This window comes from Thunnus thynnus, chromosome 6, assembly GCF_963924715.1.
Source record: "Thunnus thynnus chromosome 6, fThuThy2.1, whole genome shotgun sequence".
NCBI classification, from domain to species: Eukaryota; Metazoa; Chordata; class Actinopteri; order Scombriformes; family Scombridae; genus Thunnus; species Thunnus thynnus.
In genome coordinates this window covers 32094724-32115524 of record NC_089522.1, presented here as the reverse complement: position 1 = coordinate 32115524, position 20801 = coordinate 32094724, and the positions used below count along the sequence as shown (strand labels likewise).

Sequence of the window (20801 nt, the reverse complement as noted above, 5' to 3'; positions counted from 1 at the left end):
AACGAATACTTTCTCTTATTTTTAAGGAAATCATAAGACAGATATTGCAACAATCTCACTCTCCCTAAATAAAAAATCTGTAAAAACCATTAATACTTATAAAAATATATCACATCTCTCGCTGGAGTTACTGGTTGTTATAAAATATTACAATAATACTTTTCTGAATAAAGTAGCAGTGACAGTAGTCGTCAGGTCAGTTGTTATGTTTTTATTTCATTTATAACCTCATAAACATTTCTCATTTTATTTTCTTACAGAAGGGCATGATGGGAAACACATCAACAGGATGGAAGGCAGTGGCCGGCCACTAACCAATAACCTGCAATCAATACTCAATAATCAATAATAACAAGGTACCAGAACTACAACAGGGGAAGAAGAAGAAAACACGACCATGCTGCTGCTACACCCGGAGAGAGAGAGAGAGAGAGAGAAGTGATGTCATTGTCATGGTAACTTGAGTCCAGTGGTTACTATGGTAACAGCAGCCTAGCCCCCACAGTGGATCTGGGCCTTGGTTGTTACCATGTCAACAGCTCTGGAACAGCGGTTACCATAGTAACACTGTAGGCTCAAGAACAAAGCCAACAGTTGCTATGGCAACGAGTGAGAAGATAAGAGCCCAGGTCACAAATATGATGTCATTTAACTAAATGACATCATTCCCCTCTGATCAGAAATATAGAATAAAATACTGCCGCTAACTGCATTTATTAATATTGTTTGATTTGTTGTCATGCACGTTTCAGCCTCGAATATAAACCAAAATCTTGATGGTCTCCATGGTAACAGCAGCCATTAACAGTCTATAACACTGTGACCGTCCGAGGAGAAGAAGAAATCGGAGACAAAGTGGAGGTAAAGATGACGGCAGACTCATCATGTTTAACAGTGTGACGGCAGAAACACACAAAACTCTCCTGGAAACCACCGTAAACAGGAAACACGCTCACACCAGGTACAGAGCAGGCCGGGAGGAAGTAAAAAAAAAAAAAAAACAAACATAAAAAAAACCACAAAACCAATAACACTTTGCATTAAAAATTACAAATAAATACAAAACCACAGACTGAACAGTTTGAACACTGAGAGCGATCGAGGCGTCTGATTTGGCACAAGCAGAAGTTCAATAAAAATTCAGAAAGTGTGTGTGTGTGTGTGTGTGTGTGTGTGCGTGTGTATAAGGCAAAACATGAAACCAGGACAGAAGACGGTGACAGTCGGCTCTGACCTGCTGTAGCTGCTGCCATCAGGACACGACTGCTTATAACCGCAGATGTGTGTGTTCAGTTCCACAGTAATAAAAACGGCTACATGACCATAAATATGTCTTAGTGAAAAAAAATCAGATCTAAACATAATTTTGGGAATTTTTACATGACACACTTTTAAAATTTATTAGGAAAATTAGATCATGTTTTGCTACAGAATGTGAGTATTTGATCATTAAGGAGGAATTTCCTTGTCCTTTTATTCTAAGTCACTGTATATGTTGTTTTTGGTGGTAAAACTACCATTTCTGAGCTCAAATAGATTTAGATAAAGTGTCATTATAAGTAGTTTTTTTGTTGCTGATTTGTTCCCTTTTGCCGTGGATTTAATCACACTATTGTTTTGCATGATGATGTAATGTTTACTTTTGTGGACTCCAGGAAGAGTAGTACCTCGGTAGTGGATGACAGGGATCCACATGAATAAATTAATGAGTGTGATCGTAGATTAAAATTTTGGGGGAAAAATATTATAGGTCTGAGCTTGCAGCAAAAGTTCAGAAAGAAGTCTTTCGTTTCATTTCTGTCACAGACACATTTTAACTTGTCAAAGCAGGAAAAAACGATGATGGAAATAATAATATTAATGATGGCTGTGTTCAATTTAGGTAAACTATGATCAACTCTAGTTATAACCGGCTCAAACTGTAACACACTACATGAACTGACATGTGGTATCAATACCAAAGTAACAAGAAATACTTAAATACATAATGCAGATCTGATATATTAGCCAACAACTTCACTAGCTCTGAATACTGAATACTGAGTTTCCAATACGTGCTTTGGCACATGAAGAGAAAGTGCACACTGGACTGAAACGACACACCACAGTTCACCTGTATCATACACACACCGGTCAGAGCTGCTCGGTACCGGTCTCTATAGAAGCTTCTGGCAACAGAAAGAAAAATAAAATTCATACAAAAGAAGCAAAAGAAGCAAAATAAGAGAAAAAAAAATTCCCAACACATCACTCAGGTTGAAAGCAGAAAACATTTTTCACCACATCAAAACAACTGATGATGATGGAACTGTAAGGCTGAGTTACTGGCCATTTCCTTCCATTCCCACTGAGGGAAGAGAGGAGCAACACACCACCGGAGTCTGCTTTAAATGCTAAAAACACACTGTGAAAACCAGAGCCATGCACAGACTGCAGCAGTCAGTGAGGCAGCTGAGGTACAAGTTATAAGAAATACTTCAACGTTTTTGAGAAATCCAGTTTTCAAAACATTTTCTGGTTGATTGTGTCCAGGACGTGTTTAGTCTAACTTAAGCAGAAAGACTGAAAGCAGGGGGAAACTGTTAGCCTAGCTTAGCACAAAGACTGAAAGCAAGGCGAAACTGCTAGCCTAGCTTAGCACACAGAGTAGAAGCAGGGTGAAACTGCTAGCCTAGCTTAGCACAAAGACTAGAAGCAGAGGCAAACTGCTAGCCTAGCTTAGCAAACAGACTAGAAGCGGAGGCAAACTGCTAGCCTAGCTTAGCAAACAGACTAGAAGCAGGGGGAAAACTGCTAGCCTAGCTTAACACACAGACTAGCACACAGACTAGAAGCGAGGGGAAATGTTAGCCCAGCTCCAACAAACAGGGAAAAGACATTGCTAGCTTACTATTAGAAGAACTTATCAAGCTGTTAGTTCACACAGTATTGCATTGAAACAAAGCTGGCCTACAGTTACCACTAATAAGCTAACCAAAAATATCCCCTAAATTGTTAGTTTAGTGTACAAACTGCATCAGAGTAGGCAGCTAGCTAGCTAGTTCAAGCTACATTAAACGGTTGCTCACTAAGTGTTAGCTTGTGTTGTGGCCTTTAACTGTCCTTTAATCTTTGTGCTAAGCTAGGCTAAACTGTCCTGTTCTGGACTCACAGAGATAAAACTGACATTATCTGAAATGTGTGACTCTGGAGAAGACAGATGTGTCAGAAATGTAAGATTGTTCCTTTAACCCCCCTGACAGTAGCTGTTAAACTGTGAATGTGTTTGCTCCGGCTGTTTGGAGGTCTGCAGAGTGTGGAGGAACAGCGAGCGTAAACCTTTAACCTTTACATAGTCACATGACCGCAGGGGGTCACAGGAGAATAAATTATATTTACAAAACTTTACTCTGTATTTTCTTCTTGCATCAACTTGCATCAAGCAAACCACAAACACAACCCAGATTCATAAACACAGAAATATCCAACAATTAGTCTGTCTTTTCAGTTCATCATATCAGATAGAATCATCAGAATAACAATAATAATATTAATAATATTTGCTTTTTTTCACTATCAAAACACTTTGTCCAAAAGGTGTTTATAGAGAGACAGAGAGAGAGAAATACTGCACCACTGCAAGTGAAGATGATAAAAACAACTAAAGTCTTCAGTTTTTTTTCTTTTGGATTCAGATCAGATCGGCTCCGTCTAATCACTGGAATCACTTCCAACATCCAGGAAAGACACATCACCCGAGTCCACCCGACGACCCCGAGAGGTTCAGCGTTCAGTGTGACGGTTCAGAGTCCAGTCTGGTCTCTGCTTCCTCTCAGAGACTCTTCATGTCTCCCTCTTTAAAAAACTTGCAGATAAACTTTTTACATCCAAAAAAACTCAACCCGCCCATCATCTCACAGGTGATTAGAGCTGCAACTAACGATTATTTTCAGTATCAATTAATCTGTAAGTTATTTTCTCAATGAACTACTAAATTATTTGGTTTCACAGTAAATTAAATATTCAATTTACTCTCATAGAAGCTAGAAAACCAGCAAATCTAAACATTTGAGAAGATGGAAGCAGAAAGTTTTATGGAATTTTTTTACTTAAATGACTTCAGTGATTGATCAATAATCACAGTTTTTGTAAATTAATTAATCAGCTAATATGGAAGCCCATTACTGCCATACAATGACTAAAAAAGATTAAATGTGACGAATTACCCACCTAAAAATAGTCATGGTAAATCAAACTTTGGACTTTTTTAAGTCAATAGAGGTTTACAGTTTTCAAAATTTTGCTTAAAATGAGACCAGATGTCAATAGATTAAGCCAGAGATACTGAAAATTATGAGATGGTCAAGATTATTTTGACATTTAAAGGGGAAAAAATTGGACTTACTGAATACAAATGACAAGAAAGTCAATAAAAAAAAAAGTTATTAAATGAGTCAAAATGAAAAATGTTTCCATTAATAATCTTCCAGCTTCTCTCTGCTTCTTATCTTCAAATAAATTGAATCCATTTGTGTCGTCAAACTGAAGAAACATTCAATTCAATGTGTCTCTTTGACATTTCAGACACAAAACGATGTGGACAGATTAATTTATAGTGAAAACAGATGTGATTTTAAAAAAAAGGACGGTAATGAACGGCCTCAATGCTTATGAAAGGCTGCAGTTCCCCGCTCCACCAGCAGGGGGCGGAGAGGCTTCAGGTTTAGCACCTCAGAGCAAAGGCTGCTGGGGAATGTAGTTTACCTCCAGACGTGTGATTTGATTGGCTGATTTGGAGGTCAGACAGCAGCTGTGAGCTCACTGGAGGTCAGAGGGGAAGATTTAAGAGATAACAGGAAGGAAAAGAAAAACATTGGTGATTTTTTTTTCTTCTTCTGGTGAAAATTTGGGATTAAAAATAAAATGTCTTTGAAGTGCATTTGAAGAGGACAGATCAATCTTTTTCTTTTTACATGTTTTACAAATCTCACAGTTTCAACCGTCAAGTCTGACAGATTATATTGACTTCCTGCTGTTTCAGTTCAGGAAACCAGCATCACAAAACTTTTTTTTTTTAAAAAAAAAAAAAAAAAAAAACAGGGAAAGAATCTCGTCTTTAATCTCTTCTTGAATCGGGCGACAGCAGCAGCAGCAGCTACGATCGCGTCAGGTTGTAGGTCGACTCCTGAGCTGCCATCTGCGACATGTTCATGTGCTTGTTAATCCATCCGAGTGTGGCTGACACTGAGATGGTTGGATGTTGTTTGTTATGGAGGACAGAAGAACACAAAACCCCAACCAGAGTCCACATTATATCAACCCATCAACCAGGCGAGGAAATCCATGTTGGACGATTCTGTAAAAGCTTGGATTACCCTGAAATTTTAAAATTCTCCCTTTTTTTACTAAATCTGTTATGATGACCACAGTTTGGTTTAAGTTAGGACATTCGTCCACCAGCAGGATCTCCACACCTTACAGCCAATGTTACACTTTCCACATCCACATCACTACAAGGGTCTGTGTGATGTAAATTTATTATTATTATTATTATTATTATTATTATGCTCAAGTCTGCAAGTTTCCACACAGATGGTCTGTGTGCACAGTAAGGCCCTGAACATGCTACACGCAAGTACGCAAACATGTGACCCCGGTGAAAGAACTCAACGTGTTTCAGTGTGTTCAGACAGAACGAGAAGAGACTTGTAGAAGTAGCGCGATCAATGAAAAGTTGATGTGAATCCGCCGGGGTGAAGACGTGTCTGCGTGAGTTGAAAATGTTTCAACTTGAGCAAATAATTCCCGCCTCGCTCGCAGCTTCATGGATCTGCTTCATAAACGTTTAGAGAAGATGGAAAAGAACTGGAGTTACAGCTCAAACATGGAAACACTGACTGTACAGTCGGTGTTTTGGCTGTTTGGGGCGAATAAACACAAACTGACAAATTCGCAAGAATGTTGTTCTGTCTGAACACACATTTATGCTCTGGTGATCGATCTCAGTCCTCAAGGAGGTGATACAGGCGAGGAAAAATAATCTGAGCGTTTCTATGACAACAGTAGTAAAGACACATGGCGTCTGTGGAGGATTGTGTACTGCTTAAAAACACAGAGGATGTCATGTGACCTTTCGATCGCTCACGGAGAAGACAGCGATATTGTGTAGCTCGAAGCTTGTGCGTTTGCGTACTTGTCTGGAACATGTTTGGGGTCTAAAATGTTTGACTGTGCAGTCAGGTACACGCCAACAAACATGTCAACACCTCCCGTATCCACTGTCTATTTTTTGGACTCCTTCCTGCACCGGATGTAAATTCATGAGGCGCAGAATCGTCCAATATGGATGTGACTGAGCTGCGTTATATTCAACATCCGGTTTCTTTCATCAGACTTTGTGAAAAAGTGAAACGTGTTTCTGGGTTTTACTGTCAATAATCTGCAATAAATGAGCAGTGATGCAGATTCTACGTCAAACTGTGAGAATCAGAAGAAGAGTTACTGGAGATGAACAGACAACTGGACACAACGTCAAAGAGTTTGAACTGTGAGCTAAACGAGAATCCACTTTGTTATTTAACCTTCTCGGTGTCTCCAAACTGTCACTTCAGGCTGTCAGGTAACGCACGTTAAAAACAAGATGAACTCACAATAACCAACGCTGTTAAAAAGTGAGTTCATCGGTAAACGACTTCCTGTCTTCTAGAAACGTAAAGAGGACTGAAGAGAGACACGAGCGAGTCCGTAACTGGAACTATTAGAGTTGATTAAATGTGCGTTGTTGTCCAGAGAGCTTCAGACTGTGTTGCCGTGCAGCCGCTGGCGGGCTGATCTTTGTAGAACTTTTGCGAAATTCACAATTTTGAATTCACGTTTTGGATTTTGGGGTCAGTTTTCTTCTTCATATCAGCAGCAGCAGCAGCAGCAGCAGCAGCTGAGGCTCATGGGTAATGTAGTGTCTCGAGCCATTCCACAAACCAAACTGAGGAGAATCCTGCGGTTTTGTGTTCTGGGAAGAATTTACAACGAAGACATTTATAGAAGATGATTGAACCAGAGGCTCCGCCCACATCACCTGGCAGGTGAATCAGAGCGAGAGCGAGCGAGAGAGAGAGATAGAGAGACGCCATCTTGTGTGGACAGCGGGGAGGAATCATGCAGACGGACCACGCAACTTTAAATACACAGAGTGTGTGTGTATGTGTTTGTGTGTGTGTGTGTGTGTGTGTGTGTGTGTGTGTGTTAAATATCAGCTACAACTGGTTTTGTAGGTTTTGTTTCCAACAGGATTCATCATCATTCAAAGACTCCGCCCCTTCATCATCGCCATCCTTCAACGTCCAATGAAATCACGTGTTCTCCTCCTCCGCCGCAGCAAACTCCTCCCCCTCCTCCTCCAGACTCTCCGCAATCGGTTGGTGGATCTGAAGCTCCTCCCCTCGGCCGGCCCTCGACAGGACGTCTATCCACCGCCGCTGTAGCTCCTCCCCGTCTGCGCTGAAGTAGAGGGTCAGGTGACTCTGGGAGATCTTGAAGGCGTGGCGTCGCTCCAGGCGGTCACATGATTCAGGGAGAGAGACCTCGAAGCCAATCAGAGGCACGCTACGCTGCGCCTTCACATCCTGGTGGAGAAATAATAAATCCATGTAACAAAGAGTCACAGTAGTGAGTTGTGTAAAGCATCACCTCTGTTTTAATATTTAATAAACTGATTGGATCCTTATTAACTCACCTGTCATAACAATACACTTCAAAAAGCTCATTAGTGTTTAATTTTTTCCAAAATCCTGATGCGAGGAGGCTCATTGCCTGCAGCTGGTCAGCAGGTCTCAGTGACTCAGGTTCATTTTAGACTTCCTCTAACTTCTCTCAGACTGAGGAACTGCTTTTAGCACTAAAATACTTTGTGAAATAAACTTAGGAGGCCTAAAGTTAGGACTGACACACCACTTATTTTTAGGAGTTTCTCTATAACTGCAGCGTTGTTTGTTCATACTGTGGCTGTAGTAAACGCTGCAGCCTCCAGGGGGCGCTAGCAGCACTTCAGACAAAGGATCCCCTTCAAATGTGCCCTCAGTGTAAGTGATGGAGGCCAAAATCCACAGTGTGTCCACACAGTCATTTATAAGTCTCTGTGAAGCTTATATGAGGCTTCAGCAGTCTGAGTTAGTCATATCAAGTGGATATCTGACACATTTACAGTCTTTTTAGCATCAAATTCCCTCTTTGTGTTTCCTCGGACAGTGTTTCCCTGTTGAGCTGCAGGTGGAAGTATAGTAACAAAAAGAGGAACTTTGGCACTAAAAAGACTGTAACGTTGAAAGATATCTACTTGATTTGACTCATTTGGACGCTGAAGCTTCATATTAGCTTCAGATAAACTTTTAAATACATTTTTGCACAGAAGGAGGACTGTGGATTTTGTCCTCCATCACTTCAATTGCATTATGAAGGGATCTTCTAATGGTCAGTATGAGCAGGAGGAACGATTACAGCAAAAAAAAACATGTTTCACTGTTCATTTGGGCTCCTGACTGTTGTTTTAAAGACAGACTTTAAAAAAACCGTGAACCCGTCCTTTAACAACGTACCTGTGGAGCTCCGTAGATGTAGAGCACCAGCGGCTCGTTTTCAGGGATAACAAACCAGGCCTTCTGCCAGCCCCGACCCCCTCCTTTCTCCATGTGGTGAAGAAAACTACAAATCACACTGTTCTCTGCTGCCAGCGAGGCCTGTTTCTATGGCAACAAGAGAGAGAGAAAGAGAGGGAGTCAGTTTTCTGCCAGACAGATGAGTGAGAGAAAATGTTCATCAGAAAAAATGGTACATTTTGGTGATATGAGGATATGATACAACATTTAACGCTCTGTTGTAGATGTAAAGTAAAACCTACAGAGATTAAAGCTGTGAAACTTTTCATGTAAAACGAACATTTGGCTCAACAAAACTCAAATCTCAATATGAGAGTGAATGGTTCCTTTAACCGCAGACAAACACAGACAGCCGTAAACAAGACGCAGAGAAATGGTGACATCACTGTGATGTCACACTAACCTCCAGGATGGAGCGCCTCCTCTGGCTGCTGCTGGTCAGCGTGGCGGGCGAGGGCAACACTCCCACCAGCGTGGCGTAGCAGTCGACACAAACACGGTTGGTTCGGTTGTTGTCGTATGAAAGACGAGCACGAAACTCCGAACATTTCCCACAAACCACCTGGAGTCACAAACACACAGACGGTCGGTGAGCCTGAGAACGTCTGTAGTTGTTACAGATGTTATAAATGTCTGTAGTTGTTATAAATGTCTGTAGTTGTTACAGATGTTATAAATGTCTGTAGTTGTTACAGATGTTATATATGTCTGTAGTTGTTACAGATGTTATATATGTCTGTAGTTGTTACAGATGTTATATATGTCTGTAGTTGTTGTAGATGTTATAAATGTCTGTAGTTGTTACAGATGTTATATATGTCTGTAGTTGTTACAGATGTTATATATGTCTGTAGTTGTTACAGATGTTATAAATGTCTGTAGTTGTTACAGATGTTATAAATGTCTGTAGTTGTTACAGATGTTATATATGTCTGTAGTTGTTACAGATGTTATATGTCTGTAGTTGTTACAGATGTTATAAATGTCTGTAGTTGTTACAGATGTTATATGTGTCTGTAGTTGTTACAGATGTTATATGTGTCTGTAGTTGTTACAGATGTTATATATGTCTTTAGTTGTTACAGATGTTATATATGTCTGTAGTTGTTACAGATGTTATAAACGTCTGTAGTTGTTACAGATGTTATAAACGTCTGTAGTTGTTACAGATGTTATATATGTCTGTAGTTGTTACAGATATTATAGGCTTATATGTCTGTAGTTGTTACAGATGTTACATATGTCTGTAGTTGTTACAGATGTTATATATGTCTGTAGTTGTTACAGATGTTATATATGTCTGTAGTTGTTACAGATGTTATAAATGTCTGTAGTTGTTACAGATATTATAGGCTTATATGTCTGTAGTTGTTACAGATGTTATATATGTCTGTAGTTGTTACAGATGTTATAAATGTCTGTAGTTGTTACAGATGTTATAAATGTCTGTAGTTGTTACAGATGTTATATATGTCTGTAGTTGTTACAGATGTTATAAATGTCTGTAGTTGTTACAGATGTTATAAATGTCTGTAGTTGTTACAGATGTTATATATGTCTGTAGTTGTTACAGATGTTATATATGTCTGTAGTTGTTACAGATGTTATAGGCTTATATGTCTGTAGTTGTTACAGATGTTACATATGTCTGTAGTTGTTACAGATGTTATATATGTCTGTAGTTGTTACAGATGTTATAAATGTCTGTAGTTGTTACAGATGTTATAAATGTCTGTAGTTGTTACAGATGTTATATTATAAATGTCTGTAGTTGTTACAGATGTTATACATGTCTGTAGTTGTTATAGATGTTATATATGTCTGTAGTTGTTACAGATGTTATATATGTCTGTAGTTGTTACAGATGTTATAAACGTCTGTAGTTGTTACAGATGTTATATATGTCTGTAGTTGTTACAGATGTTATATATGTCTGTAGTTGTTACAGATGTTATATGTCTGTAGTTGTTACAGATGTTATAAATGTCTGTAGTTGTTACAGATGTTATATGTGTCTGTAGTTGTTACAGATGTTATATGTGTCTGTAGTTGTTACAGATGTTATATATGTCTTTAGTTGTTACAGATGTTATATATGTCTGTAGTTGTTACAGATGTTATAAACGTCTGTAGTTGTTACAGATGTTATATATGTCTGTAGTTGTTACAGATGTTATAAATGTCTGTAGTTGTTACAGATATTATAGGCTTATATGTCTGTAGTTGTTACAGATGTTACATATGTCTGTAGTTGTTACAGATGTTATATATGTCTGTAGTTGTTACAGATGTTATATATGTCTGTAGTTGTTACAGATGTTATAAATGTCTGTAGTTGTTACAGATATTATAGGCTTATATGTCTGTAGTTGTTACAGATGTTATATATGTCTGTAGTTGTTACAGATGTTATAAATGTCTGTAGTTGTTACAGATGTTATAAATGTCTGTAGTTGTTACAGATGTTATAAATGTCTGTAGTTGTTACAGATGTTATATATGTCTGTAGTTGTTACAGATGTTATAAATGTCTGTAGTTGTTACAGATGTTATAAATGTCTGTAGTTGTTACAGATGTTATAAATGTCTGTAGTTGTTACAGATGTTATATATGTCTGTAGTTGTTACAGATGTTATAGGCTTATATGTCTGTAGTTGTTACAGATGTTACATATGTCTGTAGTTGTTACAGATGTTATATATGTCTGTAGTTGTTACAGATGTTATAAATGTCTGTAGTTGTTACAGATGTTATAAATGTCTGTAGTTGTTACAGATGTTATATTATAAATGTCTGTAGTTGTTACAGATGTTATACATGTCTGTAGTTGTTATAGATGTTATATATGTCTGTAGTTGTTACAGATGTTATATATGTCTGTAGTTGTTACAGATGTTATAAACGTCTGTAGTTGTTACAGATGTTATATATGTCTGTAGTTGTTACAGATGTTATAGGCTTATATGTCTGTAGTTGTTACAGATGTTATATATGTCTGTAGTTGTTACAGATGTTATATATGTCTGTAGTTGTTACAGATGTTATAAATGTCTGTAGTTGTTGCAGATGTTATATATGTCTGTAGTTGTTACAGATGTTATAAATGTCTGTAGTTGTTACAGATCCTATATATGTCTGTAGTTGTTACAGATGTTATAGGCTTATATGGCTGTAGTTGTTACAGATGTTATATTATAAATGTCTGTAGTTGTTACAGATGTTATATATGTCTGTAGTTGTTATAGATGTTATATATGTCTGTAGTTGTTACAGATGTTATATATGTCTGTAGTTGTTACAGATGTTATAGGCTTATATGTCTGTAGTTGTTACAGATGTTATATATGTCTGTAGTTGTTACAGATGTTATAAATGTCTGTAGTTGTTACAGATGTTATAGGCTTATATGTCTGTAGTTGTTACAGATGTTATGAATGTCTGTAGTTGTTACAGATGTTATAAATGTCTGTAGTTATTACAGATGTTATATATGTCTGTAGTTGTTACAGATGTTATAAATGTCTGTAGTTGTTACAGATGTTATATATGTCTGTAGTTGTTACAGATGTTATATATGTCTGTAGTTGTTACAGATGTTATATATGTCTGTAGTAATGTTGTGATGAACGTACGTGTCCACAGGCTTTACAGTGGTGTCGCCTCTTGGTGATGGAGTTGAACGGCTCCTGACATTTCATACATAGAGTGACTTCCTTCTCTCTGATCGGAGTCGGAGCTCGTTTCCCCAACTCCACACAGCTCTGAGAGAGAGAGAGAGATGAAATCTCTTTAAAAACATTAGTGTAACAATGACTGTTCAGTTTGAACAGGTCATCCTCCTGAAGAAGGTTGGGCTGTATTTTTGTTTGGTTTGGTATCTTATACACTAGTTTAGAGCTGGATATGGTTTAGTAATATGGCCGCCTCAGTCATTTCAATATAACTTGCTCCCTCGATGTAAGATGCCAAATATTTTATTTTCTTCAAAATTTATAATACAGAGACTTATAATTGACCCTGTTTGACCTGTCAACAGTTTTACAGATGTCACTTTTATCTCTCTTTGTAGAGACAATGCTTTTCTACAGTTGTAGAGCTGCAACAATTAGTTGATTAATCAATTAGTTGCCAACTACTGAATTAATCGCCAACTATTTTGATAATCAATTAATCATTTTGGGTCATTTTTAAAAAACATAAATGTCCAAATTCTCTGTTTCCAGTTTCTCAAATGTGAATATTTTCTGGTTTCTTTAGTCCTTTATGACAGTAAATTGAATATCTTTGGATTGTGGAGTAAACAAGACATTTGATGTCATCTTGGGCTTTTGGGAAACATTTTATGGACCAAACAACTAATCAAAAATAATCAACAGATTAATCAATAATGAAAATGATCATTAGTTGTAGCTCTATACAGTTGTTTATTTCTGCATTCATCCACTGGGACAGACTGACACGCTGTAACAGATCTGTTAACAGTTATTTGTGTTACCGGGGAGTGAGGCGGTGTGGACTCATCGTCTCGGAGCGAACAGGTCAGATGTCTGAAGCTCTCCACTGTCTGCTCATGTCTCTGGATGGTCGCCTGGATGGCCTGAGAACACACACACACACACACACACACACCATGTCATTAAAGCACTGCAGAAGAAGAGGACACAACAAGATGATGTCATTAAAAGAGTGGCAGTCAAAGCTCAAACGATGGAAAATGTGATGGAAATATGACATTAATGTTTGTTTCATGTATTCATTTCGCACAGATCTGATGTTTTCAGCCCTTCAGAAACATTTAAGTCACATGATTCACATGTACGTCATCATTTTATTCACTCAGTCTGTTTACATTTGCTTTTTATCCACATACCAACCTTTACACATCACACAACAACAAAGACTTTTTAATGATGTTTTTGTCTTTTCCACTCAGTATTTTAAATGTGAACATTGAAAATGTGAATAAAAACGGTTGGATGGAAACACGCACAAGAAGAAAAGGACAATCTGATCGTCTCTGCAGGGAGACGTGAGCAGAAACAGACTCTGCTGTGTGTTTACCTGGATCCAGTCTTTCTTCTCCTCCTCTGTCCTACAGAGACACAATCAAACCAAACAATCAGTCAAAAGACAACATGTCTAATTGTCTCTGAGTGTCTCTGCTTGTCTCTGTGTTTGTCTCTATGTTTGTGTACCTGGCCTGCAGCTCCAGGGATCGCTGTTTTCCCGACACCAGGAACGTCCGAGGAACTGCAACACTGCTGGTCTCCTTCAGCTGGTGAACAGGTAGAACAGAGAAATTCCCTAATTATTAATCAAAATAATGTCTACTGTAAAAGTCAGTCCAGTCAGCTTTCATGGTCACACCGAGACAGACAGAATAACTTTGCTCTGTTTGTTGCTGTTAGTTTGTCTGAAGGTGAAGTTAAAGTCCTTCCAGTATAAATGTTTGTTGATGTTCTTCCTGGCGTTGTGATGTTTTTCTCTTCTTTGTGCAGAGTTTGAAAGGGGGAAAGTTTCTCTGAGCTAAATCTCTGGACGTATCTGCAGGATTTATGACATCACAACACGTCTGGAGCCAATCATGGTCCAGTATGCAACTTACACAAGTGTGATGTGGAAACTTGAAGCCTCCAAACAGCACAAACACTGATTTGACTTTACAGTGAAGTAGGAAACATCAACAATATTTACATATTCAGAGATTCTGGATGTAGGTAACCTGAACCTTTTTTGTAGGAAAACATAGTAGATATAAATATCATTCAAAGCAGTGTATTTTTATGTCTTTAAAGGGCAGGTTCACAATTTTTCAAGCGTATCTTAAACCAGCAGTCAGGTGTCCATATGAACAGTGAAAGAGGTTTTCCTCGCTGTAATCATTCCTCCTGTTCATACTGGATATTAAAAGATCCTTCAAATGTGCTTTCAATGTAGGTGATGGAGGCCAAAATCCAACTTTAGTGCAAAAACGCATTTAAAAGTTGATGCGAAGGCTTCAGTTTGGACAGTTTAACGTAGCTCAGCGCTGCCACTGTGGACTTTGGGCTCATTATATATTCAGATTTGATCACACCAGTTTAAATACCTGTAACCCACACAGGTGGACAGATGTGTTGAAATGTAATCACCCGTGTTGAGAAAAGCTTGATGATTTGATTTATTTATTTATCGAATGGGACAGTGTGCTGTTTGAAACATTAAAGATGCACTGCACCAGAGTTAGCTTGAAGCTAATTTGCATCTGTAGTCCCCGACAATAAACAACAGCACAACAACAAACAGTAAAAAGAAAAAAAAACAAAAAAAAACAAGAAAGAAACAAACACACCATACAAAATACCAAATACAAAGCTACACACAGCACATCACATACACCCACAATATCTCACCTCCATGCCGTCCACGTCGATGCGAGCACGGACTCCATATTTCTGACCAATCAGACGCAGCTTCGGGACGCAGTACAGCAACCTGTCGTTAAACTGCAGACAGACAGAGAGACAGACGTCAGTTTTTAGTAACCCCGTAGAAGACGATACGGTTCAGTAAAGAACAGAATAAATCAGAGTACCAGGATGAGGTATCTGTCCTGCGTGGTCCCGTTCTTATTTGACAGTTTGAGGATGTGTCCTTCTTTAATGAGCTCGTTAGTCGGGTTAACGATGTCTTCTTCTCCTCCCAACAACTCGTACACCTTCAACAGCTTCCTCATTCGCTCCTGAGAGAAATAACCAGACAGTCATGAATAATTCATTTATTGTTTCAGGGAGGAAATACTTTCCATTTATGTTTTTTAGTATTTTCAAAATCATAAATCTGTGTTTTTTTCTGTCCAACACCAGTATGATGTCGCTGACTCTTCGTCGTCATAATATCCCAGGATTCCTTTAAATCTCCAAAAACCTATTGAGCGAGTAAAAGCTGTGAACTGATGCACTTGAGCAGCAGCTTTCCTTTAATCAGTGAGAGTTAATTAGAGATGACAGCAGCGGTAAACAGACTCACTCAGAGCTGAAAACATATCCGGAGGCCAAATTTCTGCTTCTCACGTCATCATCTCTGTAAAGACTGTGAGACACTTGCACTGATGTTTTAATACTTTCTTCAGTCATTAAATGCATCCATCCATGGATCTGTCACACTGGAGGGTAGAACACCTGGGAGTTATACTAACTCTGACCAACTAGTAAGATTTCCTGGTTGGCTGATCCCTCGATGGCTTCTTAATTCAAACAAGATGAGCCATGTTCACTGGAACCACAGATGCGGCTACTGGGATAAAACCAGGGCCTCTAATCCCACAGGAGAGGTCTGGGGTTCAGTTCCCCAGACGCTGAACTGTGGAGGTTTGATCCAAAAATACAAGATATCCTCTTCGAAGGGCCGACAGATTGGAGGAAAAAGTGTGTTTGATTATGGTAGATATTAATTAGAATGAATGAAAAACACATTTATGAAGCAAGAAAATCATCTAAATATAGAATCCCTGAAAATAATCTGCGGTTATATTCATTGTTCAGTCCTGAGGATGATTTTTATGATACTGACAGCTGAGATGAACCTGAGGCAGTGTTTCCACAGTATATGTGAAACACGCAAACTCTCACACACACACACACACACACACACACACACACACACACACACACACACACACACACACACACACTGGATGTAAAGCAACTTCAGACATTTAATGACTGTAATCAGTGCACTTTAATTAAAGATGAAGTCAAGGTTAATGACAAACTGACAGCGTTTGATCTGGTCTGAGTCACATTTACTGACTGACTGTGTGTGTGTGTGTGTGTGTGTGTGTGTGTGTGTGTGTGCTGTGTTTGATGTGGTTTATGCTGTGGAAGACCATGGGGGATTATGGCTGACAGCTCTGGGTGTTGACTGTGTGAAACTCTTACCATCTTCCTGATGGCAGCGTTGGAGTGTTCTGCTGCCGTGGCGATGAGCTCCAAAGACTCTGCAGAGACAGACAGAGCTGATGCTTACACATGTTTCCTGCATGAGTGTTTTGTTATGCATGTTGTTATGCAGAAATGAACTCTACGTGTGTGTGTGCAGGAGGTGGTGAAGTCAGCCGCAAACTAAACTAACCACAACATCAATGGAAGAAAGTTAGAAGAGAAACTAAGAGCTTGTTGCTGCTTTTTCTGCTGTGATCTCATAAATTAATAAATGAGTTCATGTTGTGACTGACTGCTGCACCTGTTGCATCATTATATGCAATTTTTTCCATGATTTTCTTGTGGTTCATTTTCACATAATAATTATCAGACTATTTAAAAACCCTCCAACGCTTAAAGGATACATTCACAGTTTTTCAAGTGTGTGTTAAACCAGCAGTCAGGTGTCCATATGAGCAGTGAAAGAGGTTTTCCTCGCTGTAATCATTCCTCCTGTTCATACTGGATATTAAACGATCCTTCAAATGTGCTTTCAATGGAAGTGATGGAGGATAAAATCCACAGTGTGTCCACACAGTCATTTAAAAGTCTGTGTGAAGCTTCTATTCAGCTTCATCAGTCTGAGTTAGTCATATCAAGTGGATATCTGACACATTTACAGTCTTTTTGTGTTTCCTCGGACAGTGTTTCCCTGTAGGTGGAAGTATAGTAACAAAAAGAGGAACTTTAGCACTAAAAAGACTGTAACGTTGAAAGATATCTACTTGATTTGACTCATTTGGACGCTGAAGCTTCATATTAGCTTCAGATAAACTTTTAAATACATTTTACACAGAAGGAGGACTGTGGATTTTGTCCTCCATCACTTCCATTGTAAGTGGATTATGAAGGGATCTTCTATTTTGGTTCGCAGTTCATTATTTAAACTTAACATGTGTGTGTGTTTGTTTTCGTACTCTGGGCGTCCCTGTAGTCGGGGGCGTCCTCTGGCAGTCGGTGTAGATAATCTTTGAGCAGCAGCTCGTAGCGAGGAATCCTCTGAACCGGCTCCAACATGTGATGCTGCAGAGTCAGGTTACCACAGCGCTCCTCCCTCTGAAGGACAACAACAACACAGTTTTTAATATTAACGCATACAAACAAGCAAAACTCTAAACAGCAGCAGCAGCAGCAGCATCACAGATCTGGACCTGGATCTCCTGGATGATGCTCTTGAACTGAGCCGATCTCTCCATCCAGATGTTCAGCAGCTCCATGGCTCGGTCAAAGTTCTTCACGTACTCGCCGTACATCTTCAGGAAAGGAGCCAGCTTCTGCAGGATGTCGCCGATCCGCGGGTTTGAGTCCCTGCACACAGGAAGAGGAACACATCTTGAAATGTATCGCTCACACACACACGAAGGAGCCGAGGAGCAGAGGAGGAGGAGGAGGAGAAGAAGAGGAGAAGGTTCCTTACCATTCCTCCATCCGTTTCTGCAGCGCTGGCAGCAGAAACTGCTGATGGAAACAATAGATGGAGTAAATGTTGGAGAAGATTCCCTGAACGACGTCACAGGGGAAGGAGGAGCGAGAGCGGGCCTCCTCCAGGAGTCTGGCACAGAAAACCTGCGGGAGGAGCAGAGAGGAGGAGATTTAATTCGGGTTGACTTTAGCAGCTGAAACACTTCACAGCTGCGTTCCCATGGCAACAGAGACGGAGTCAGTAATGTGAAAGTCAGAGAACAAACACAAACGGGACAAGGACACTGGTTCAGTCATGATTGAAGAAGATGAAGACTCCAGAAAATGCTAGTAAGTGGACCTTGAATGGCTCAGACTTTGAGATGAATTGAAGAAGAGGAAGAAGAGGAAGAAGAGGAGGAAGCAGCAGAAGGTGGACTCACCTGGTCCAGGAGGTGGAGCTTAGAGACGTAGGCGATCTCTGTGTGCAGCAGCTCATTGGCGATGTTGAAGACCCTCTGCTGGACAGACAGCTGGACGGAGAGACAGACAGACAGAGAGAGAGAGAGACAGACAGACAGAGAGACAGACAGACAGAGAGACAGACAGACAGACAGAGAGACAGACAGACAGACAGACAGACAGAGAGAGAGAGAGACAGATGTGTCAAATATCTGCAGGAAGTCATGAGATAAATCTACAATTTCGAGGTACTTGTACTGAAATTGAGTATTTTTTTACATTTATTTCACAGCTACTTGTTACTTTTCAGATCAATATTTTGCATGTTAAACATATGATCGGTGTTATAGATTAGAGACTCAACAGTATAAGATGTTCTAACTGTGTGTTATTTATCTGTAAAGCTCTCATGTCAGATCAGGATATTATGACTTCATGTGAGCTGAACTGGTTTCACATAATAAATTTCTCCACTGATGGAACGAGCTGCAAAAACCTTTTAAGTTAAATTCTCACTTGAATATTTTAAAAGAATTTATTTGAGTTTAATAATTTATTTTCTTAATGTGAATCTGACGTCTAACTTGTGTGAATGTCTGTCCGTGTTTAAAGGACATCATGATCTCAGAGGTTCCTGTTTAGATAATAAAGGATTCAGTAAATATCGTTTTTAACCTCCCGTCTGTCTCTTCCTGTCTCACCTCAGCAGAGTCCTGTCTGTCTGTCTTGGTGGGCGGCGGCAGCACCAGAGTTAGCTCCGCCTCCTCCTCCTCCAGGTCGCTGTCTCCGTCTTCAGAGAATTCCCTCCTCCTTCTCGCTCCGCCACGCGCCTCCCCCTCTTCTCCCTCTCCCTCCCCTCCCTCGCCGGCGTATGAGGACGAGCTGGAGAGGCGGGGCAGGAGGGCGGGGCTGCATGGGTAAGCCACACCCCCGTCGTCCACGCCGGCGAAGCAGAGCTCCTCGCTGTGCGACGGCGAGCTGATGCTGTCGATCCCGCTGTCCCGATTGGCCAGTTTCCCATCCGTCTGCGAGGAGGGGAGGGACAAACGCTCAGAGGGGAGCTCTGATTGGTCGTGCAAAAGCGGCGGCGGCAGCGGTTGTTGCTCCCTCATCTCCACGGCAACCACCTCGTCCTCCAGATGTTTCTCTGAGGCGCTGTAGCCAGACTCCATGGAGAGACGTTTCTGATGGACGTCATCGCGGCACGCCGCTGCCAGCTCTTCATCATCATCATCGTCGTCATCATCATCATGTAGGTCGCCCTCTGCTTCCTCTCCCTCCCCCTCACCCCTCGCTGTGATGTCATCATGACCTTTGAGCTCAGAGAGCGGCTCCTCGCCAGGCGGGGGAGGGGCGGGCGATGATAATGATGGTGGTGATGAAGGTCGGGAGGAGGAGAGGGAGGAGGAGGAGGGGTCGGGGAGGCGGGGACACAGAGCCCCCCCGGTGATGTCAGGAACCACGATGATCTGCTCGCTGCTCGCACACGAAAAACACACAAAAATGTCAATAAACACGATAACATCTTAAACAGTGACATCACTTCTACTGCGACCAATCAGAACTCACCGCTCAAACTTCTCAATGAGTGACAGGACGCAGGTGGGGGAGGCGGTGCCGTCTGCACGGGAAGGCGGAGTCCGGCCACCTCCTCGGGGGTCTGCGGGAAGGGGTCTACAGGGCGGGGGAGGGGGGAGGGGCTTGTCTGGAGCCCGGGGGCGTGGCCTTGACACACCCGCCTGCTGCTGGAGGTGGGGGGGCTTCGGTGGGACTGTGAAGGGCGGAGTCACAGGTTAATTAGTGATGTCATGACTTTACAATGTGTTAGATTTAAATAAACGTTAAACCCGTCGTTACCCTGAGGTTTCGGTCCGGGCAGCGGCGGTCTGCTCTTGCTCGGTGGTGTTATCGTGGCGGCCGGCAGCTCCGGCGGCCCCGTGTCGTTAACCAGCAGCAGCCCGTTAGCGGAGCCGCGGCGCTCTGTTAGCGGAGCCCCTCCCTCGAGGGAGGCAGGGCCCGATGAGGAGGAGGTCGGCCCTGGGTCGGAGCTCGGCTGCTGAGGAGCGTCTGCGTCGGCGTCAGCGTCCAGCGCCCCCTGGTGGCCGCAGGGGGAGCAGGGAGGCTCCAGAGAGAGACTCTTCGTCAGCAAGCTGGGACTGGAGGAGGAGGAGGGACCTGAGGGGGGTCGGGGGGGGGGGGGGGATAAATAAAAGACCTTTAACTTTCAAGAACAAAACGCGAGAGTTTTCAAAGAGGAAGTTCAGACAGTCAGCTGGTTAAAATACACAAACACTCAAACCAATAAACCCAAACGTAATCTAATCCCACATATTTTAACATATTTGA

General features: G+C 40.9%; 1 protein-coding gene across 2 annotated transcripts in view; it reads right to left on the bottom strand.

Moving 5' to 3' along the window:
- Window positions 1-1577: 1577 nt before the first annotated feature.
- The window catches only part of fgd1 (FYVE, RhoGEF and PH domain containing 1), a 46483-nt gene continuing 27259 nt past the window's right edge, over window positions 1578-20801 (bottom strand). For both annotated transcript variants that reach the window (XM_067593426.1, XM_067593427.1), the window contains exons 2-18: window positions 20313-20630; window positions 20025-20226; window positions 19157-19931; window positions 18437-18526; window positions 18010-18158; window positions 17744-17900; window positions 17510-17648; window positions 16551-16609; window positions 15206-15352; window positions 15024-15116; window positions 13827-13906; window positions 13693-13723; window positions 13127-13228; window positions 12264-12392; window positions 9034-9192; window positions 8571-8717; window positions 1578-7601 (exon numbers count right to left, since the gene is read on the bottom strand). In XM_067593426.1, the coding sequence (XP_067449527.1) occupies window positions 7329-7601; window positions 8571-8717; window positions 9034-9192; window positions 12264-12392; window positions 13127-13228; window positions 13693-13723; window positions 13827-13906; window positions 15024-15116; window positions 15206-15352; window positions 16551-16609; window positions 17510-17648; window positions 17744-17900; window positions 18010-18158; window positions 18437-18526; window positions 19157-19931; window positions 20025-20226; window positions 20313-20630 (3050 nt within the window). In that variant the 3' untranslated portion in view covers window positions 1578-7328. The remainder of the gene's footprint in view (window positions 7602-8570; window positions 8718-9033; window positions 9193-12263; window positions 12393-13126; window positions 13229-13692; window positions 13724-13826; window positions 13907-15023; window positions 15117-15205; window positions 15353-16550; window positions 16610-17509; window positions 17649-17743; window positions 17901-18009; window positions 18159-18436; window positions 18527-19156; window positions 19932-20024; window positions 20227-20312; window positions 20631-20801) is intronic.